Source organism: Triturus cristatus, chromosome 4_2 (genome assembly GCF_964204655.1).
Source record: "Triturus cristatus chromosome 4_2, aTriCri1.1, whole genome shotgun sequence".
Lineage (NCBI taxonomy): Eukaryota > Metazoa > Chordata > Amphibia > Caudata > Salamandridae > Triturus > Triturus cristatus.
This window is the reverse complement of record NC_140586.1, coordinates 505,627,026-505,649,119: the sequence shown is the minus strand read 5'-3', so window position 1 is coordinate 505,649,119 and position 22,094 is coordinate 505,627,026. Positions and strand designations below refer to the sequence as shown.

At 43.7% G+C, this 22,094-nt stretch overlaps 1 protein-coding gene across 1 annotated transcript in view; it reads right to left on the bottom strand.

The window, feature by feature from the left end:
• The window catches only part of LOC146834624 (vitellogenin-A2-like), a 56,134-nt gene extending 54,956 nt beyond the window's left edge, over positions 1 to 1,178 (bottom strand). Inside the window, exons 1-3 of the mRNA XM_085602097.1 lie at positions 1,093 to 1,178; positions 809 to 829; positions 534 to 685 (exon numbers count right to left, since the gene is read on the bottom strand). Of these exons, the coding sequence (XP_085458223.1) occupies positions 534 to 685; positions 809 to 829; positions 1,093 to 1,132 (213 nt within the window). The 5' untranslated portion in view covers positions 1,133 to 1,178. The remainder of the gene's footprint in view (positions 1 to 533; positions 686 to 808; positions 830 to 1,092) is intronic.
• Between the last annotated feature and the right edge of the window lie 20,916 nt (positions 1,179 to 22,094).

The window sequence follows — 22,094 nt, the reverse complement described above, 5'->3', positions numbered from 1 at the left end:
ACGTATCATAGCAGTCAGAAACTGGATTTTGAATTTAGTATATAGAATATCCACTGTATAAATAGACTATTTCCATCGGAAACATCTCTTTCCTTTGCTAAACACCTTACTTGCCAATGATCGTGATTGATTGATAGTATGTTCCCTTTAACACATACTTAAAACTAGGTCATTACCAACTTTTGCTCTGCTTAAAAAGATCTCAGAGAGTTATCTTTATTATTGCTTTGTGACCAATATGTTACTTTTATGTTAGTATTTATACTTGTACTTGGCCATGGATCCAGTAGGCCGTTTTATCATTAGTAAAGATATACTGTTGGAACAATTCAATTTTACAATATACAAGATTAAAACTAATTTTAGCATATCCAATTGCTATTAACTCTGAAATGATTCAACTGTTAACATTGACTATATCTACACATTAGTTTTACTTTTATCGCTTACACTGTGATTGTAGGAGAGTCTCCTCCCACTGCACCCCCTGTGCCACGTCATCACTGTGCCCTTCACACTGTGCTCATTCCTACCTTGAGGAGATAGGCCTTCTGTGCGAATCCACTGATCTCCACCTTGCAGTTCAGTTTTATTCCAGATCTGGCCAGGCCAGCCTCCGGTAATCCATTCAGGATAATGGCCTCGTACTGGAACACATAGGTCTTACTTTCACTGAAGACGGGTTCTGGAAGAAGACACAGAGATGAGAGCTTAGGTGGCCACTTCACCTGGCATTAATCAACATAATAAGCTGCAGTGAGGTGAAACAAGTGAACACACCACTTATAACCAAAGAAAACATACATACCATAGTTGTACTGCTCACTGCCTGTGGGGAGGAATATCAAACAGAAAGGTAAGAAACCGCTTAGACCCATATTCATAAAAGATCAACTCTATTTTAAAACACTTTACAATATATGAATAAGGATTAACTTCCTTGACCCTCTACCTCCTTTGCCATAAGTGTTCTAAAATAAATCTAACTGTACTAATACCCTCTGAAAACATCCAAAAATAAAATTAAGAATCAGAAATATTTTCTAGCCTGCCCCAAATCTTCACAATGAAAGGAGCAGAAGACGATCTTACCCACAAGGCCGAGCAGGAAGGCTAGGATGATTCCCCTCATGGTGGCGGTGAATGGAGGTGACCAGGGGCGCAGCTGCTTTTATAGCAGAAAAAGGGCAGTGTGTGGCTACCTACCAGTTTATCTTGGCAGACGGATCAATTTTTTTATCAAGCTTGGCAAACATTTGCTTTCATTCACTATGACATCAAGGTTTAGCCAAAAATCGGCATGTCGAAATAATTGAAATAATTGTTAGTTTGCACAAGAAGGGACAAACTAAAATAGATTACATTTGTTTTTGCAAAGATTTGTAAAATGTAGTTGATACACAATGATGAAAGAAATGCATATGTGGTTATGCTGATGGTATTCACTTGAGGTTTTTGACAGGCCCTCCTGTACACCTATAAAAGGTTGTGATAACCTGGCTCTGGTCGTTCTGACTCGGCCAGACAAGTGTTATCTAAATGATAGTGAATCTAAAGCATTGTGTAAACGACATGACGGCATCGGAGTAGACAGTATTCCCTAAACATATTTTATTTGACACTTTTATAGAATTTTGTGAAAGCATTGACGTTTTTGAGAAATGTCTTTGTGTTTTTAAAAAATAGATATGTGTAGATTATTGCTGCATGCTCTTGAATCTGTAACATTGATACCGTAATAATGCATTATTGTTCAATTGTGGTGCGACAATACCTGCTGCAACAGTAGGAAAGCCACTGCCTTACCACATCAACAAGTGTCATTTAAACAATTAACATTAACAGCCTTTATATGTTAAGGAGATAGCCATGTCAGTACATTTCTGTAATACTCTGTTTGAGTTCAGAATAGGAGGGCAGTATTCAATCAGCATGCTGGCACACATTTTACACAACAAAATTCACTTGCTATAAACTGTTTTCAACAAATTGCAATCTGCATTTTACTGTGCCTTTTCCACAATACATCATCTAAATGTATTCTACATATCTGCAAAAAGAAATTCTCTTGCATATAAGAGTGCAAGTTCCTAAACTTCGCAAGGAAAGTAGATTGAGGGAGACTGTGTCCGCATGTATGAGAGGTATTACCAGAGATTTAAAAAAAACCTTTGCAGAACTGTGCAAATCGTATCAGAGTTCCCTGGACTTGCAATTGAATTATTTCTTTAACTTAATTTCTCTATGAAGTCACATAATTCCTCTGCAACCCGAAATAGGCATAGTCTCACTCCCACAAATTACCACTAATTAGAAAAAATACCCATGCTTGGTAATACCAAGAAAGTACAAGTAATATTAAACCACTATATATGAGCAACAGATGAAAAATGCTGTTGAGCTAAAAGTTTCTTTTAGAAATATGTTCCTGTTAATGTGAGTCCCTGAGACTATCCCTACAATTCCCAGCAAATAGCAGCAAGCACTGCATTACCAAGCCTTCAAATACAATACAGAAATACCAGATCTATTAAAGAAATTCTGCTAAGAGAGCAATCAGCAACCGAAGCAAGTATGTACATAAAGATGTATGCCCTGGCTGGGGATCAATAGAATGCTGAATAGCGAGTAGAGGCCAGGAATATGTTTGAAGACTGCTCACATTAAGACAGGAAGGTTCATATCATGTAGCGTAATTATCCTCTTTTAAGTGATGCCTCGTTAGTTTGTTTCTGAATTGCAAGAAGGCAGAGATCGTAAACATTAGAGAGTGTTCTTGATTCAAACATGTGCCCTGTGGGACAGCAATCCACGTCCCTCCCCCTGTATCAGCGCCCAGTCTCAGGAAAAGATTTTCATCCCGGAGGATTCCCTAAAGGGTTTGTTGTTATTTTTTTTTTTTCAAGTTGCACTGCAGGTAAAGAACTGGTCACAGCTACCACACACACCCTTTAAACAAAGCCTCCCACCTCACACTTCAGAGGAAGGTTGTACTATCCTGTCTCAAGGTTCAAGTCTCGGCAGGGACGCTCAACGTCCTGTGATTCTGGGCAAGTCACTTAAGGGCATATGTACAAGCCCCAATGCCATCACAACATCACTTTCAGTGACGTTGTGGTGGCGATAGGGTCCTCGCCTCATTTATAAGTCAGTTATAAGTCAGCGTTAAGCCACTTAACAAGGCTTAGCACTGCCTTGTAAATAAGGCACGCTATACTTAGCATGAAAGGGGTGGGCAGTGGGTGTTACGGTGGGCGTTCCACCGCAACACCCATTGATTTTGTCGCTGACACTATTTACAAGGGCAGCGTAAACACGAGACAGCGCCAAAATTATTACCCGGAAATACCTGGTCTTAAGTTGGCGAAACGAGGAGAAATGCTTTATTTCTCCTCATTTTTGCTTTTTGCAGCACACATGGAAAGCAAAACGCCTTAGATTGTTTATGTGTAGGGAGGCGACCCTTCCTACACATAAACAATCCATTAAAAAAATGACATTTTGTAACTTCCATGAGTGCTGCACTAAGCAGCACACATAGTGCAGCACACATAGAAGCAACAAAATCGCATTTTAGGATTGTTAATGTGCAGGAAAGAACACATTCCTAAACATAAACAATCCTCCCCTGCACGCAGACACCCTTGCACTATGGTGCCAGAGTGCCTGCATTCGCGTTACACTAAGTGTAGCGCCAGAGCAGGGGAAATGCAGGGCTGCACCATATCTTTGTAAATATAGTGCAGGCTTGCGTTTCTGAAGTGGCAGAGTGAGGCGTTAAGCCATGACGGCTAACACCTCACTCCGCCACTTCTTTGTACATATGCCCCTTAATCTCCTCGTGCCTAAAAAAATGAATATGTCCATCTGTAACGCAATTAGTGTTAATGTAAAGCGCTCTGATACCTTCAAGGTCGATTTCAAGCTATATAACTGACCCCCTCCCCTAGCCCCCCACCCCAAAAAAAACCCACCAAGGATGGTACTTTCTCAACTCAAGCACTTACATGGAGCTTTGTGACGTCAATAAAAACAAGAGGCTTTGTAGGATGCTAGCGGCACAAGCCACGTGCTGGCAATGATTTCATGTTCATTTTATTTATATAGTGCTTACACCAAAACGATATAATCAGTAATAAAGCATAAGAGTACATAAAAAAAGAACGAGATAATGTGCAGAAAAAGGCAACTCAGCTGTGCAGAAGGGAAGTAAAAACTGTCAGAGAACGCTTCAAAGAAGATGAGATTTTTGAGAGGACCAGGTGTTCAAAGCAGGGCCGGACTGGTGATTCAGGGCACTGGGCAATCCCCGGGTAGGCTGGAAGGGGTGGGGGCCGGTTTCTTCACAGGGGACCATTTTTGTTACTTGGGCCGATTTTTTTTAAGTCGGCACCCAGCAACAAAATCAGAAGGCTGTCCTGCCAGGCCTGCGTCTGACTCCATGACAGAGTCAGTCTCTTCTCTGCACAGGGCACTCTGACCTCTGCTCTTCGGAGCAAAAACACAACTGCCATTGGTGAGATTGTCTCATCTCACGAATGGCAGTGGTGCTTTTTACCCGCACAGACAGAGGGGCAGTTGTTGGGTTGAATTTAGTAGTGCGTGTGCGTCACACATGCGCTACTAAATTCAACCCAAGTTACCATACCCAGTTACTGCACTGTGCATGTGCACTGCACAGGGACAGGGTGCGCACAGGGCGCACCTGCGTACACTTTTGCCACCACGCCGCCACCACCACTCGTGACCAGGCACTTAGGCACCTGATCTGCCTTAATGTAGGCAGTGACTTAGGAGGGGGCGCAGATTATTCACTGGTCTGAATCATGCGTCGTGCAGTGCGACGTGCAAATCTGACCAATGCCTGCGCTGCAGAGAAGTAAGTTCCCCGGACCTCCGGCTGGTTCACTTCATATACAACTGGCAACTTAAGGTAAGTAAAAAAAGACCCCTTAATAGAAGGTCTGTCAGAGCCAAAGAATTTCATGCATTGAACGTGTGTTTGCTATTTGCACAATGGCCCTTTTAAAGGTTAAAATGGAAAAATACATGTTAAATATGCGATATTAGGCTTACTGCCGCTTTATAATGATTTTGCTACTTTTTGGAGCTATTAAAATAGCTTTTGTTTATACGAAAATATTCCTTTTCTCACAAGCAAGGTGAGTGTGCTAACATTACAGATGTAAACGCAGAACAATACAATAAAACATTGTTTCTGAATGTTATTTGTAATTTGAAGCTGCATTTTCAGTATCATCACCATTTTCTGGGTTTCTAACTCAATTACCTGGCTCTGGTACTACAGCAAGAGTTCCAACCAACTGTAAATGAGGCTTAAAGACCAAATATTTTTGTCAGGGAACTAGTTCGCCAGCACACCAGATGGTGTTTTGGGAGACAAGTCTGGAACGGGTGCACAGGGCCAGGGTATATGATTAAGCATGTCTACAAAGCAAAATAAGGGTGTCAAATGCAGGCTGGGTAACATGCACATTTAATGGTGCACCCGTGGTGAAACAGCCTCACTATCAGTCAAACATGAGTGTTAGTGACACTTTAGGGAGGGCTCCTATTTTGGGCATCCTGGTCTTTGACACACAGCCGCGTGTGTCTTCTCTCTGTCCAGTCTGTGCTCAGAACCTGTGCTGCTTTGTGACAGCAACTCCGGGACTGCTGCGGGATGGGCGTGCAGGATGACAAGGGGTAAGCTGAACAGCTGAAGCTAGCTCTCTAGGTTAATGCACCTTCTGTGGAGATCTATGTCTAGTCTGTAGGTCACAGGTTTTGTCCCAGCAGGATTGCTTAATGGTTCATCCAGGGTTGAAAAGATGATTGAAAAGATGATTATCAGCGAAAAAGGGTACAAAGTTCCTCATGTACAGTAAGGAAGAGATAAGGAAGGAGGTGGATGTCGGGACTCAACCATCCGCTAGTTACCAGGAGGTTACCAAGGGAAGACCAGGGGAATTCCCTTGGTGGAACTAGAGCTCTCACATACCCAGAAAGCTAGGTGTCATGCTTCATCATATGAGCAATGCCCCTCGTCAAGTCGGCGCTGCAATCCTTGACGGGCTCCCGAAATCGGGGCTCTTTATCGGGGATCTTTTGTTCCTGCCGATAGGTGCATGGGGGTGAGGGGCCTAGTGTGTGTAGATGTAGCAGAGAGTGAAGTAAAAAGGGTCAGTTAGTCCTAATTGGTACTTTATTCAGAAGGTAAACTACCCTATTAAAATGATGTAGAGTGGCTAAGTACTAGAGGTAATGTGTCTAGACATATAGCTCTACTCTAGGAGATCAACATGTTTCATGCCGTGTAAGTCAGGAGGATCTGGGCAATTCTTCAGGATCAGAAACACTATCTACACTACGTGGTGGAGTGAAATCTACATACCACGTCCTTAGGTCTGTGACCTGAGACCCGATTTCGGGAGCCCGTCAAGGATTGCAGCGCCGACTTGATGAGGGGCATTGCTCATATGATGAAGCATGACACCTAGCTTGCTGGGTGTGTGAGAGCTCTAGTTCCACCAAGGGAATTCACCTGGTCTTCCCTTGGTTACCTCCTGGTAACTAGCGGATGGTTGAGTCCCGACATCCACCTCCTTCCTTATCTCTTCCTTATTGTACATGAGGAACTTTGTACCCTTTTTCGCTGATAGTCTCCTTGGAGCATTTACACTGGACCTCCTTAAACAAGTCCCCTGTCCCCCCATTTTGGTACCATTGAAAAGATGATTGACTTTGCATACATTGCATTCGCGTAATAGGCACATCCATTATTAATATATTTTTTTTTTAAAGAATGTACTTTATTTGATTAAAAATATAATCGTAAAAGCAGGACATACATACTACACAAATACAAAATAGGTAAAATAATGACCAATTATATTATATACAAATACGGGTTTTAAAACTAAGTAGCAGCAAAATATTCTTTTAAAAATTGATAATATAACAAAGAAATGAGTGTCACTGTCAAAATCTGAGAAGAAGGCCCAGAGTTGCAAGGAGACCCAGAGAGTGTGACCGTTTCATTAAAACAGCTGTCAAATGTCGGTATCAATGAAGAATCGTCGGGTTTGCATATCCTAGTATTGCAGGCATAGAGAACACAGGGTAGAGCAGAGAGAGGTTTTGTGGGTCCACAGTTTTGTTTTAGTCACATGTAGTCCTCTTTAAAATTGCTACCGGGCCTGCAATTTGCTGGTTAAATTTACGGTATAAATGATAAATATAAATTGTAAAACTTGGGGGCGTGGTTTAGGCGCCGCGCAGGATGGCCGCCTAGAGAGGCTGCTCCGCCGCATCGGGACGATTTTTGCCCAGCCGGTGCATTCTTCTTCATCCTTTCGGCGGAATGACTGCTGCGCCGTGCACCGGAATCATGGGGGCATCTGGTGAGACCTTCGGCATTTCATATCTGCCTTGCTGAAGCCTTATTTACTTGCTACCACGTCCGCCTCGTAACGGCCGCCATTTTGAATACGCGCGCCCGCCTTTTGATGTTTGGCGTCCTTGAGAATGCTCCGTGTATGCTGGCTTCTGGCTGCTTGTTCCTGCTAAGTCTACCAGCAAATTTATTTGACTTGATGTGCCACACAAGTTAAGCAGTTCCTTCTTTTATTTCTGCTACCAGGTTTCTTGGATGCCCTCTACTATTTTTTCTCCTCAAGATGTCTGCCATTTTGTTTTTTCTCCTCAGGATGTCCGTCATTTTGACCATGATTTGCCTCATGTCCCTTCTTGGATAACTTCTGCTTGCCTCTTTGCTGTCTCATTTTCATTACTGCGCTCATTTTGCTTGAGCTATGGTAGCTTTTAAGATGTGCTGGGGCTCATTTCATGCCTGTTTTTGGATGCACCATTTTCATTGACTTTGTCCAATACTTGCTGGGTTTCACTGAACATTTTCCTGCTTTAAGCTAAGGACCTACTGTTTATGAGTGAATTCTGCTGCTCTGCTAATCTTTCTTATAACTGCTTTGCGCATTTCATGCCTTGAAGTTTTGAGTAAGCTGCGTAACCCGCAATTTGTCTTTGTCCCTGCCAAGAGTATCTCTCCAGCAACGTCCTTATCGACTTTGGTGTCAGTTTCTTCACCCCATACAACTCAAATGGCAGGTGTTGCATCTAATAGTCCGTCCCCGGCACAGTCCGTCTCAAACAAATCATCGCCACCTGCCACGCTTTCTTAACGCTTGAAGCAGGATCCTCCGTCTCCTGATAAACCACCGTCTCCTATCTCTATGGAGTTGATTTTAGAGGAAATTCGCGCCTTGCGCCCATTTGTAGAAGAAACCAATAACAAGATGCAATTCCTTGAAGAGAAGTGGTCTACCATGGATAGCAGAGTGACGTCAGTGGAGCAACAAATTTCAGAGTTATCTGCCCATCCGCAACGCATCTCCTCTTTGGAAAAGAAATTTCTCGCTCTCCAACAACATACAGAGGACTTAGAAAACAGAAACAGGAGGAATAATTTAAGTATATACGGATTGCGGGAATCTTTGGAAGGGGATGATCCTGTAACATTCTTTACCTCCTTCCTTCCAAAACTCTTGGACATGCCAGCAACTACATCACTCAGCATCCAAAGAGCTCATAGGCTTGGCCCTCGCTCATCTGCTTCAACTAAGCCACGTGGTGTCATTATCCTTTTCTTGAAATTTACGGACCTTCTCTCAGTTATTACTGCAGCTAGATCTAAACGCCAAGTTTCCTGGTTGGGTCAGAAGGTCTACTTATCCCAAGATGTCTCCAATGCTACTGCATCCAGAAGAAAGGAGTTCTTGAACCTCCGTGCCCCCTTGCGGACCTTGGGCGCGAGATTTGGTTTGTTTCATCCTTGTACCTTCAAAGTCACGCACCAAAACCAAACATGGACTTTTCAAGACCCGGCAGAGCTTAAGAATTGTATTCATATTCAAACTAATAGTCACATGGATACTTCCATTTCTCCTAATGGCTGATCATTAACCTCTTTTTCTTTACAGGGTTCCAGTCTTCGTTTCTCATATACCTGCTATATGTGGTTGTTGTTATGCTCATGTTTTGCCTTTTTAGGTTTTTCCTTAGGTCTATTAAGTTTTTCTTAAATGTTTTGGCTTTTCAAAGTTCTTAATTCCCCATGTTCTAGGACGGCTGTTATCTAGTTATCTAGTTATCTATTTATCTATTCTCCTATGTCTTTCTTCTGATACTAATCGTTTCCTTTCTTCATTTATATAGATCGGTTGGTCTCTATTTCTTCGAACCGTATGAATCTCTTTCTACATCCCTTGTCCTGATGCGGTCGGACTCCCAGCCCTGGGAGGCTTGTCTTGTTGAGTGTCTCTATTACCCCTTCATCCTTTTTGGATTCCCCTCAGGTATGTTATTTTCAGTCGTCCTTTTTGGATATGTACTGTCTCTTCTCGCGTTTCTTTTCTCGTTTTCCTCCCTTTCTTTCCCTCGTTCTCCCTTTTCTCGGATGGTTATACTCCCTTCTCCTTTGCTTATGTCTACCTTCTTTTTCTCTTTATATGCAGTGTTTTTCTCTCTCTTTCCGTATCCTTTCAGCTTGTTCTCTATTTTCCTTTTCTACTGTTACTCTCTTTCTCCTCCACTTGCAAACAATTTCACTTCTCTCTCTATTACAGTTTCTTTACCTCATCCTTGTTTTTTTTTTCTGTTCTGCTCTTGTTATATTCATTTTTTCTTTCTCTCTCTCTCATTTCTTGAGTCTAGAATTTATATATGCTTTTTTGTACTTCCTGTTTCTATTAATCTTATGCTACATGTAAATTCAAGGTTATGTCCTGGAATGTAAAAGGTTTTATCAACCCCATTAAGCGGCAGAGAGTTCTTTCCCATTTAGCTTCATATTATCCTGACATAGTTCTCTTGCAAGAGACCCACCTTACTGAAATTGAATCCCTTAAATTAAAACGGAATTGGGTGGGCACAGTCCTTTTTTCGCCTTCCGCCAACAAAAAGAATGGAGTTGCCATTTTGTGTCATAAGAAATTAAAGTGTAATGTTTTGTCACAAGAGATTGACTCGGAGGGTCGATGGATACTAGCTAAGTTGCTCATTAACTCTATACCTTTAATTGTCTTTAATGTCTATGGTCCTACACAACCTGATTGCTCCTTTTGGCCTTTAATCACGAAGAAATGTATTCCATATAAAGATGACTTTTTTATTTTAGGTGGAGACTGTAACTAGATTGTTGACCCATTCCTTGATCGTAAATCCACAGTTCGTTTCATACCTCACAAAACTCATAAACAATTTCTTGACACCATCCTGCAATCCCGTCTTACTGACTCTTGGCGACTTTTGCATCCTGACACTTTGGATTACTCCTTTTTCTCTCCTCCTCACTCTTCTTTCTCCAGACTAGATTACATTTTTCTTTCCCAATCGTTGTCTCAAAACTTACTGTCTTCTTCTATTGAACCTATAGTGATCTCGGACCATGGCCCTGTTGTAACAGACCTGGACTTACTTCCGCGGCGTCCCAAGTCTTCCCGTTGGCGTTTCAATTGCGCACTTCTCACTGATCCAAATTTCTCCTCCTCTTTTCGTTCCTTTGTTAAGGATTTCTTTTTATTTAATTCTGACCCTAACTCCCCTCCTCACATCCTCTGGGACTCTTTTAAGGCTACTGCCAGAGGATTCATTATTGATTTTGTTTCTAAGAAAAAGAAACAATATCTCCAGAAGCAGAAAACCTCCCTAGCATATATAAAATCTTTGGAGCATAAATCCTATACTTTTTCGGATAAAGTTATGTCACCAGACCTCTTGCGGGCAAAATTGCAATTTTATAAACTTTCTACTGATAATGCATCTTCAATTCTTCTTCGTAGTAGTGCTCGTTATTATGGAGGTCGCAATAAGTCAGGTAAGATTTTAGCTAACTATCTGAAATCTCGTAAAGAACGTACTCTTATAGAATCTGTTTATTCTTCTGACAATATTCTTTTAAATAAAGATAAAGAAATACTTGATCAATTTCAATTGTTTTATAAACAGCTCTATACCCCAGAATCTCCCCCCACTCCTTCCCTTGTTCAGGATTATTTGGAGAAGCTTCCTAAACCTTCTAACTCTCACCTCAATTTTCCGGTTCTTGAACTAGACCTTTCATTGCATGAATTATCCTCAGCTTTGACATCCCTCACTAAAGGCAAAACACCCGGTCCTGGCGGTTTCCCTGTTGAATTTTATTTACATTTTTCGGATCTTTTACTACCCAAACTTTTAACGCTTTTTAAGTCATTTTATTCAACGGGCAAGGCAGAGGGTACTTTTCAGGACGTTACCATTTGTCTGATTCCAAAGGAAGGTCGTGATCCCCAATTTTGTAAAAATTACCGACCGATTTCTTTAGTTAATGTGGATTATAAGTTATTTGCTAAATTGCTTTCGTTGCGATTAGACCCCCTCATGCCCCATCTTATTGGTAAAGAGCAATGTGGCTTTGTTAAAGGTAGGCTTACCTCTGATAATTCCCGTCTTTTCCTTAATGTTTTGAATAAGGTTCCATCTCTTTCGATCCCTTTGGCCGCTATCTCCGTTGATGCAGGGAAGGCTTTTGACAGGGTGGATTGGTCTTTCTTGTTCGCTTCTTTACGTTGGCACGGTTTTGGCCCCAAATTCATATCCCTTATCTCTCTGTTATACTCTGCACCCAAAGCTTCGGTGCTTGTGAATGGTCAACTCTCCGCGTCTTTTATTCTTCAACGGGGCGTTCGCCAGGGTTGTCCTTTATCTCCACTCCTCTTTGTCCTAGCACTTGAACCCTTTCTGACTTCTATCCGTAATAACAAATCCATTTCTGGTTTTCCTTATGGTGGCAACCAATTGAAACTTTCTGTAAATGCAGATGACATTTTTTTGTTTATATCTGATCCAGAAGTCTCTGTTCCCCCCTTACTATCTGAATTTGAATCATTCTCTCTGGTTTCAGGATACAAGATTAACTCAGATAAGACTGAAATCCTTCCTCTTACCAAAACCTGTCTCCCTCACCTTTTCTCCTCTACTGGCTTTGCCTGGAACAGTTCAAAGATTAAATATCTAGGTATTTGGTTCTCTAATTCTATCTCTTCGTCAATTAAAGTAAATATGTCCGCAGTTTTATCCAGAATTGAACAACTGTTCTCCGCATGGAATCCTCTTTTTCTTTCCTGGTGGGGTCGTTTGGACTCCATTAAAATGATGATAGCCCCTATTCTGATTTATATTTTTTCAATGTTACCAGTTCATATTCCTACACTCTATTTTAAATGTATTGATTCGTCCCTTTCCAAATTGCTCTGGAAAAAGAAGAAACCCAGAATTTCTCTCGCACCTCTCCGTAAGTCCAAACCTAATGGTGGAGTTAACTTCCCGGATCTCCGTCTCTATCACAAATCATTTTCTCTTCGCCAGGCTTCGAGATGGCTTTCTTCAGATCCTTCCCCATTTACCCCTCTTTGGCTTCTTATTGAACAATCCTTGTTATTACCCTTTTCCTTTGGTGAAGTACTGCGCTTCTCTGCCAAAACCCCCTACTCTTCACTTCCTCTGTTGAAACACACCTCTTCTCTTTTAAGGCCCTTGGTTCACCCTACTACCATTACTCGTGAATCCTTTTTAAATACACCCATTTGGTATAACTCACTTATTCTTTTCAATAATAGACCTATCTTCTGGAATTCTTGGAGAATAAAGGGTATTATGTGGGTTAAACAACTCTTCGATGGATTATTACCTTGCTCCTTTCCCCAGTTTCAGCTTTTATTTCACTGCCCCCGATCTTTTTTGGAGAAATTTACTATTCTCATGGCAATAATTCTTGATCGTTATTACTCTCTTCCCTCTTCACCGTCATTAGTGCCTCCACCTCCTCTTCTTAAAATTCTCATTATTATCCCTAAAGCGTCTCTTATTTATAAATGTTTCTCCTCCCCTAATCCGGATCGTGTTAAATCTAAATTGGAGCTTTCCTGGGAGGCTGATTTTGACTGTACCTGGTCTGTTGCTCTCTTGGATAAACTTTTGTCCAGATCCCTAAAAATGTCACGTTCTGCCTCTCTTACTCAATCCATATTCTATTTCTATCATAGACTTTATCTTTCGCCTCTTTCCTTGTCTCGTTTTACACCTTCTGCTGACTCTAATTGCTGGACTTGTGGCGCTCCTAACGCTGATCTTCTCCACTTATTCTTTCGCTGTCCTGTTGTCTCTGCTTTCTGGGTAAAAATCTGGCTATACCTTTCCCGCATTTTTGCACTCTCTGCTCCTTACTCACTCACTCTTCCCTTTCTGGGTAGTCTTTCGGATTCTTTAGCTCTTCCTGCACATTCAGATGGTCTTTTCGATCTCATGCTTGCTCTTGCATTCCAACGGATTTCTTCCAATTGGAAATCTCTTACAAACATATCCATACAAGGTTGGTGGAACACTTTATGTCATTTTCACAGGCTCGATGTTGCCTTTGCTTCTTCCTGCAAACCAATTCGAAATGTTGATCTTTTTTGGTTACCCCTTACTACATATCTTGATCGACTGGCTCTGAAGAAATCTACACATATCAATTCAGAAAATGTTAAACCTCCATGAAGCAGTACAACTCTCTCCCTCTTGTTATCTTCTCTTGTTATCTTTTACAGTCTATAGTTTATTCTATATGCTGAATATTCTTAGTGCTCATTTATACTGTTTGATTATAAGTTGTAATCATCCTTAATGTTTTTATTTTTTGCAAGATTATTGTCTCCCTCCCTCTCCCTTCCTTTCTATCTTTCCCCTTCTTTTTCCCTTCCTTATTCCTTAAAAATTTCATAAAAAGCTTTTGTTTCTTTGTAATGGATATTGACATTGTTAATGTCGCCCGCATATTATCAGTGGGTTTGAGGAGAACTTTGTGTTAATTGAAACTGATAGGCTTGAGTGAAAATTTTAGAGTTAACGAAATTCATTGTTATGAATGTGGCTAAGGTTTAGGCAGTGTGAATGTTGTCCATTGCTTTTAATGTATTAACTGAAATATTTGTGTCATTTTTAGGTCACACGTTTTTGCCTGACAGTCAGAACGTGGTCTATTATCCTCTGAGATTGAAAAAATGAGTACCATTGTGCCAAGTAACCATAAACTAGGAATGATCCATGATGAAGTGCATGTAAATGACATATGGAAAATGCATATAAGTCTTAAATATATATAAGGGTGTTAGACCTGACATCTTTTGGCATGTTTCCCCTGTCTTTTTGCTTTCTGACCTCCTGGTTTTGATGGTTTAGTATCTCTGCGCACTTTTCCACTGCTGTTCAATGTTAAAGTGCAAGTGCTCTTGTATAAATTACGATATGAACTGGTGTTTCCATGATTGTCATATTTGATTTACTAAGTAAGTCCCTAGTAAAGTGCACTGGGGGTGCCAGGGCTTGTACATCTAATGCTGCTGGTGGGCCAGCAGCACTTATTGTGCCACCCACTTAAGTAGCCTATTTAAATATGTGTCAAACCTTTGCACAATTGTTTGAGGTTAAGTGCGTTTTTAAATGTCTTTATACTATTATATATCAAGAATAAATCCGTTATATTAAAATTCATGTTTCGTGCTCGACATGTCATTTTTTGGTGTTCACTTTAGGAATGTCTGACTGGGTATCCTGGTGCACCATAAGCTCATCATTTACTATGCTTTTAAAGTTAATAAAAGTTAATAAAAGTTAATAAAATTAAATTTGTATTTAAAAATTCATTGTTTTGGTTTTTCTGTCTCAAAAATTTTCTTGGGAGGAGAACTCCCCAAAACTTTCCCTGGTAGTGGTCGCTCACTGCACTTGCTCACGACACACCGAATGGGGGAAGGTCTCACTTATACTTTGTGCTCTCTGATTCACTACATTTGTGTCTATTTTGGAACTCTATGTAAGAATGTCTATGGGTACATATGTCTGGGTAACCTGGTGCTCTTGAAGGTCATCATTTACTATTTACTATGCTTTGAAAGTTAATATAGTTAAATATGTAATGAAAAATGTGCTGTAAAATGCACCATTTTGGTCTGTCTTTTTCCAAAATTTCATGGGGGGAGAACCCCCCCCAAACCCCACTAGTAGTGGTCGGGTCCGCTTGCTGCGCTTGCTCGCTATGCGCCACACAGGGGCTGGTCTGGAAAAATTTGCCACTGCTGCTTTCAATTCCCAGTCCGGCCCTGGAAGGCAGGGGTATTTAATGTCAGTGCGCATGTTCTTCCAGATTCTAGGGCCATACGTGAAGAAGGCTAGTCTTCTGTTTGTTTCATTGTTGTATTTCTTCATCTTCTGTGCATCCATGTCTTGTATCCTAGTCAGGCATTCTTTGCCAAGATGAATAGTTTCTGAGTCAGGTAATCAGGAATATTATTTCTGATGTATTGTAAGTAATGTCGCTGGCCTGGGTAGAAAGTGATTGTATTCCTTTAGGGTTCAGGGGATATAGTCAAACTTCTTCAAGCACGTGGAGAAGTAGTATGGAGGATACCTTTCAAGTGTTTCAGTGTAGTTTTGTGTAGCTCACTGTGCAGAGCGTTGCCTGCATTCAGATGTGGGAGGCCAAAGTTCACACTGTTGTTCAGAAGTCAAAAGAGAAAACAAGTTACTAAAAACAATGGAAATGTAATATAACACTGAAAGCAATTCAGTTGAATTGTAAATTAAATGGTGGATATAAATACCAGGTTAAAGTAATAGATATGGAGTTAACCTGGGAAACCATTGTCAGTCTTAGGAAAGTTTAAACATAAGGGCAAATTTATGAAGGTTTTGCATCACCCTTGCACCACAAAGGGGGTGCAAGTGCGAGGCAAAACCCAAGTCAGATTTATCAAGCCATGCAAGTCCACCATGTGTGGGCCTGCAGGGCTTGATACATCCAGAGCCCAATTTGTTGTGTTGTGTTACTCTTCCCCAGGGAGCCATTCCATGGGTGGAGTGCTGGTGTTCCCACGCATCCACCAACCTAGGAATGCATCAAAATGCTTTGCCTCTGCAGGGGAGGAGCAACAAGGAAAATGATGTGTTTATTTCTCCTTGTTTTTCCTCTTTGTATGTGTACTGCATTCTGTTTTTGTTGTCCTTTCCTGCACAAAAACTCTCCTGCTTACAACACAGGCACCATTGCACCATGGTGCAAGGGTGTCTGTGTTGCGCTTTGCAGCACACTGTGAGCCGGTGCTTAGAAATGACAGGAATGTGCTGTATATTCCTGCCCTTTCCCTATCATGCAGCGCAGTCCAGCTAGATGACTTGCTGCCTGCCCTGCTTGATTTCTTAATGAATGCGTCAGGGAATTTCTAAACAGTGAGGTGTAGACTTTCAGAATAGAGTCTTTTGGACTGTTTGCCAGAATGAGCAGAGGAATTTCACCATTTCCTTCCATGGAAGCTTGTTCTTGTGCATAAGGCAGAGGTCCTTATTGAGAGTGACTATTCACTTCATAGTGAAGACAATGTTAGGGACTGAATTCTTGATTTAAACCTTGGCAGAGAGGCCCAGTAGCCTTCTTCCTCTGAGGTACTGCGATCCAGTTACCAATCCCAAAGCATTGATGGAGGTGAAGATCGCATTAATCATATAGAGGTATTCATGTTTCTGCCCTTAAAAGCAACCCAGTCCCCCTCCATATAAGGATCAGGTTGCCGTACTCAACACTTGATTATCACATGTTCTGTCAAGGTGGTTTGGGAAATGGTGAGAGAATGTGATGACACATGTTTCAAATCATATGTGATATATCTACAGATGTGTGATAGAAATACTAAACATTATACAGCAGCAACAGTGAAGGCCAAAGTCTTCTGTTAATGTGGAAATACTTCACACATTCTGTATTGTAAAGTTCTGCATGCCAAAGTACCACGCCATTTCATCCTCTGAATCTAATGTCAGTCTTATGTGTTGCACAGTAAAATGAGTTCTAAGGTCTGCATGTTTTGTGACATGAAATTAAACACCAATATATGCATCCAAACCACTCAATACAGCGTAGCAGATCAGAAGCGAAATAGCGAAGTTCACAGGTGGCGATTTCAAAATATTGGTTGATTGGTTTGCTGCTGAATTACCACAGTTGTTTTGGTTGTGAGCATATTGCAGACTATCTGGAGGTAAGCCCCAATGTATTTATAATAGAATATAAACCTGGAAAACGCCTTGTCAACTATGGAAGATGAATTATTTGAAGGAATCAGTGGTGCTGACCCTGAATGTGTGATGCACTGCCCTCCAGCACACACTTCACTCATCGCCTAGGGTAGTGTACAAATACTGCGATATACAGCAAATTGCTAAATATGAAAAGAGGGCAAAGTAGCCCGTAAAGTAACATATAAACATAAGAGAGTTTTTCTCTGGGCAACACAGATATGTCAGTTTTACAGCAGTTTCAAATCAAGTTCTTTCTGCAGGGTAAAAAGACTCAGGCAAATAAATTGGTGGTAGCATGTATTATCTCTCTTGTCCCATCTATATTGCTTGGTATGTGGGTTTTCACCTCTCAGAGAGGTTGGAGACTTGTTTCAACCCACAGGAGCAACCTTTACTTCAGTGCTGGTTAGTCTCCTTGAAAGGAACTATATAACAGTCATTAAAGTTTTGAGCAAGACTGAAAGGGAATGTGTTTAAGAGCTGACTATGTAGTGTTCCCACATTATGGGGGGCGTGGCTAGCGAGTCACTATGGCGGACGTAACTTGCTAGCCCTCCGCATTGCATCCCTTTGTTATACTGAGTGAAATCCTGCACCGACCCATCAGTTTCAGTAAATGCGGGGAACGCATTGATATTGACCTGCGGTCCCCGTTGATACCCTCAAATCATATCGCAGCCGGACGGGAGTTACAGAATGGGTGAGAGACGCCCTGCGGCCTATCCGGAGAGGTGCCAGGAGGGGAACTGAGGCCTAGTCACGTTGTGATTGCCGTAGCCCCACGAACCAGCTGCAACACAGCGAGAACCACTGCCGCGATCCCTGGGGTGCTACCCGGAGACCTCGGGACGGTAGCAGCTGCATCCTCTGAGCCCACTGGAGACCTGAGCGGTACTCCACAGGACACGCCTCGAGTCTTTCAGTGAACCTGCCCCCCCGCCATCTGTGGGTGGTGGTCTGCAGCCTGCCTCTCAGGACGGCAGCTATACCAACGCAAAATCGGAGTTGAGGGAGATTCAACGCTGACCCTGCGACAAGACGCATTCTAGCGCCGGAAGATTGCTTCATCTCCACCCTGGTAGCTGAACCGTGAAAGGCAGCGAGCAAGACCACACCATGAAGGCCTAACTGTCACAGCGGCCGAAACTGAGGCGACGTGCCCCTGAAAACCAAGGCCCGTGTTGTCAAAACAACCCTAGCTGCACAATACTGCGAAATTCAACATCGAGTGCCACTTACATTACACCGACATCGCGGTGAGTGGTGACCGAGTCTGGTGGGTCTGGCAACGTGACAAGGCGCAAACTGGTCCTGGACACTACCAACTGCGACCTTGTGCTGCGGACTACCCAGAGCAACCCGCTGCCGATAAAGCCGACGACCGCACTTCCACAGCAGATAAGCTGCTTGGCGCCCTCCTTGCCTGCTCTGTGCGAGTGCCTCTTCTGGGCCTTTGGTCCACCCTGCTGCCCTCCATGCTGGGAGTCCCCGAGAGGGCCCCTCGAAACAGTGGATGCTTGAACCTTGAACTGAATGTCTAGGCAACAACCGGGCACACCGGACAACCTGACGGACGCTCCTGTAATCACACACCTTGCGCCCGACCAACGGCGCTACCCAACAGGCGACCCAAGACTACCCTTATTGAACTTTGCGTGATCTCTCTGCCTGCCACTTCCGAGGATCTACAATGGCTGGAGCTGCACTGCACCGGAGGAACAGCGGGGGTGGAATTCATGGCCAAACCTTGAAAAAGGAAGCGGAGTGCACAGATGTAGACACTAGACCTGTGCAGGTACGCGCCCACAGTGACTGGGGCCACGGCGGGAGCTGGGGAAGTTCCAGTGACGAGCAGGGTGGAGTGATCTTTACAGAGGGCTCTACACCTGGGGGTTTACCTGGCGGGTGGCTGGCATGATGAACTAGAGTAATAGATCAGCCGGGCCCCTGGAAATTCAAGACAAACACCTCTAGGTCACGAAGGCCAGAGAAGTAGCAACCAGGCAACGCAATTGCTTGGGACAGCACACATGAAGCACTAACAGGGAATCAAGCATCATATCAACCAGAAGGGACCCAAACCCCCCTCTCCCCCCTCCCGTGGTGTGTGCAGAGACTGGTAGAGACTACGCAGGGTGACATCCCTCTGGGAGATGTCTGGGACTCGTGGAGGTCCTGACAGCTGGCAGGCTATGCAACGGGACTAAGAATACTGAGACAAGCCTACTACAAAAGGCATCGCAGACAACGGAACTGACGCCCCACCTTGGCGCAGTGGCATGACCAGTGACATTCCGGGGTTTGAGCTGGCCCCTGGCGGCCTGCCACGCGGAGTCACCCGTGTGGGCACATGGGATGTGAGTGGACCTGCCCTGATACCTGCAGACACTAACTAGAGATTAGCAGACACAACGCGCAGGCATAGAAATGTGCCACAGACTACTCACACCTTTGAAGTTGAAACACATCATTTGGGAGGCACCGAGACCACACAGTGGGGTGAATCTAGATGCCCACAGTGGTGCCAGTGACAAACGCTCCCAATGAGCCTCCCACAAGTGCAGCACGCAGTATAGGCCCAGGAGCCGGGCCGCGAGATCAAAAGAAGCACCACATTGCAGTCGCCCGGAGCAGGTGAAAGCCTACTGCGCAACAACTGATAATGGACCGACTGCGCGCAGATGCACGGCAGAGCGCCACGCGTGCCAGTAACCCAGAGACACCGCGCACAAGAGGGGAAGTGAGCGGAGATCCATTAAATACGTCGCTTGTGGTCAAGCTGGATTCAGTGTTGGCAGCAGTCGAAAAAATAAGGGACCACACTAGAACAGACAAAGTTGTCCCTCGAATCAAGGGTCAACAAGGTCACATCGGACTTCACCCTGTTATGTGCCGACCGCCACAATCTATCCGAACGGGTTCATCAGCAAGATCAATCGCTAATGGAATTGAAACCCATCACTCAAAGCCACATGGCTGTGCTACAGGACATCCTAGACCATATGCATGCTCTAGAGGACAAAGTCGAAGGCGCTGAAGGGTGTTCCCGCCGCAACAATGTTTGCGTCGTGGGGCTTCTGAAGGGGGACTCTATCCTGAACAATATACTGAACGATGGCTCCAAGACATACTGCCCCTGGGAACACTGTCAGCACACTTTGCAGTCAAATGGGCCCATCGGGTGCCGGCTCAAAAATCACCGCCAGGGGCCAGGCCACGCCCATTCCTATTCAAGCTACTAAATTACCGGGACAGAGATGCCATCCTGCGCGAAACTCGGAAAATTAAAGACCTTAAGGTCGGCAGCAGTTCCATCATAGTACAGAGACGCAGGAGTACCTATGCAGCTGTGAAACAAAAACTCAGCAAGCTGGAAATCACCTACCCCCTCCTGTTCCCTGCCAAACTGAGAATAGTGGCAAATGGCGTTGTCCGCTTCTTTGATTCACCGAAGAAGTATGGGACTGGCTGGAAGAGTCGGGTAGATGGACTGGACCTCGGCCCTCATCAGAGCTGCAGGCCGGCGGACAAGACGATGAGGGAGGCGTGGGAAGATTGAAAACATGAAATCAACAACAACGGCACCAAGCCCGGAACAGAGGAGAAGGGAAAGACAAGGAGCCCTCGAGGTCGTCGTGGAGCTTGCCGTCACGATACATTGGGAGAGCCAAGAGGAGCTATCCTCCAAAACAGCGACAATTAGTGGCTCTTCGACCCCCAGACCAGACGACTTAGATGGCGCACATATGCCGGCAGTCACCCCGCAGACCGCTGACAATATTTTAGAGGCTACAGACGCCAGGCACTGAATAGAGGATTTTTCACGCAAGTAGAGACTCACTTAAACTGTTATCAGAGACGATACCCATCAATTGTTGCTGAGAGCGCTATAGCTGCCCTAGATATAGGCAAGCACATTAAACATGTAACACAAACGCGCAGGCCTAGCACGCAGCCACAATGATACGCTTCCTAGAGCAATAGCTCGATAGCCGGACTCTTGCCAACACGACAGGGATCCGAAGCCACTAGAGTGGGATACATACACCACCGGTCCCAGAAACCGGGAGGCTGTCGTCACACGCCTTGGTGGGCTAACATCTCCTAATAAACAGTACGCTCGACAGACGCACAACATGCACCGGCGCGTACGCACTGAGCGCGTGCCAAACACCCAGTTATGGGGCAAATTAAGGGTGGCCCCCTTTCACATAAGATAATGCGAGGGTTGGCAACACAACCCCTCCATGGACATATTAGGAACTTATGACATACAGACAGAGGCTCCACAAGATACGCGCATCAATTTGGATGGTGGGTGGCAAAACGAGAACATAAAGGGAACAACTGTAAAATAGTCTAGCACAAGGCACACATACCCCTACCAGACGTTACACTGGACTAGTTTTTGTCACTGTTGGACAACGTTTGCACGGACATCTCCATAGAGTTCGCCCCATATCGTTACGTAAGTTAATGTTGAACCTGAAGTTTGGTTTTGTACGGCAACCCCATGGATCTCCACACGCACCACATACCCCAATGTATACTGCCTGTCTCGCTCCCCTCCCAACAAACATAATTTCCAGACATGATGCACAATATTATACTCACATAGAATATGCAAGGCATGCACACACCCGCGCACCGATACTCAATTTTCGCTTACCTATAGCGCCACTCAGTCGGCATAGCCCTACTACAAGAAATGCACATGACACACACAGAACTGGACAAGTTGTGCAGAAGATGGAGAGGCCATATTTTTGGGACTACACACTCGGCACACGCACGGGGCACATTGATATGGGTATGGGCAAGAAGAATTTGTATTTTTTTGTATTTCTTGGATTTATATAGCACAAAACTGTCACCTGACAGGTATCCTGGCGTTGTGACTTGCCCAGATGACATTTTGCATG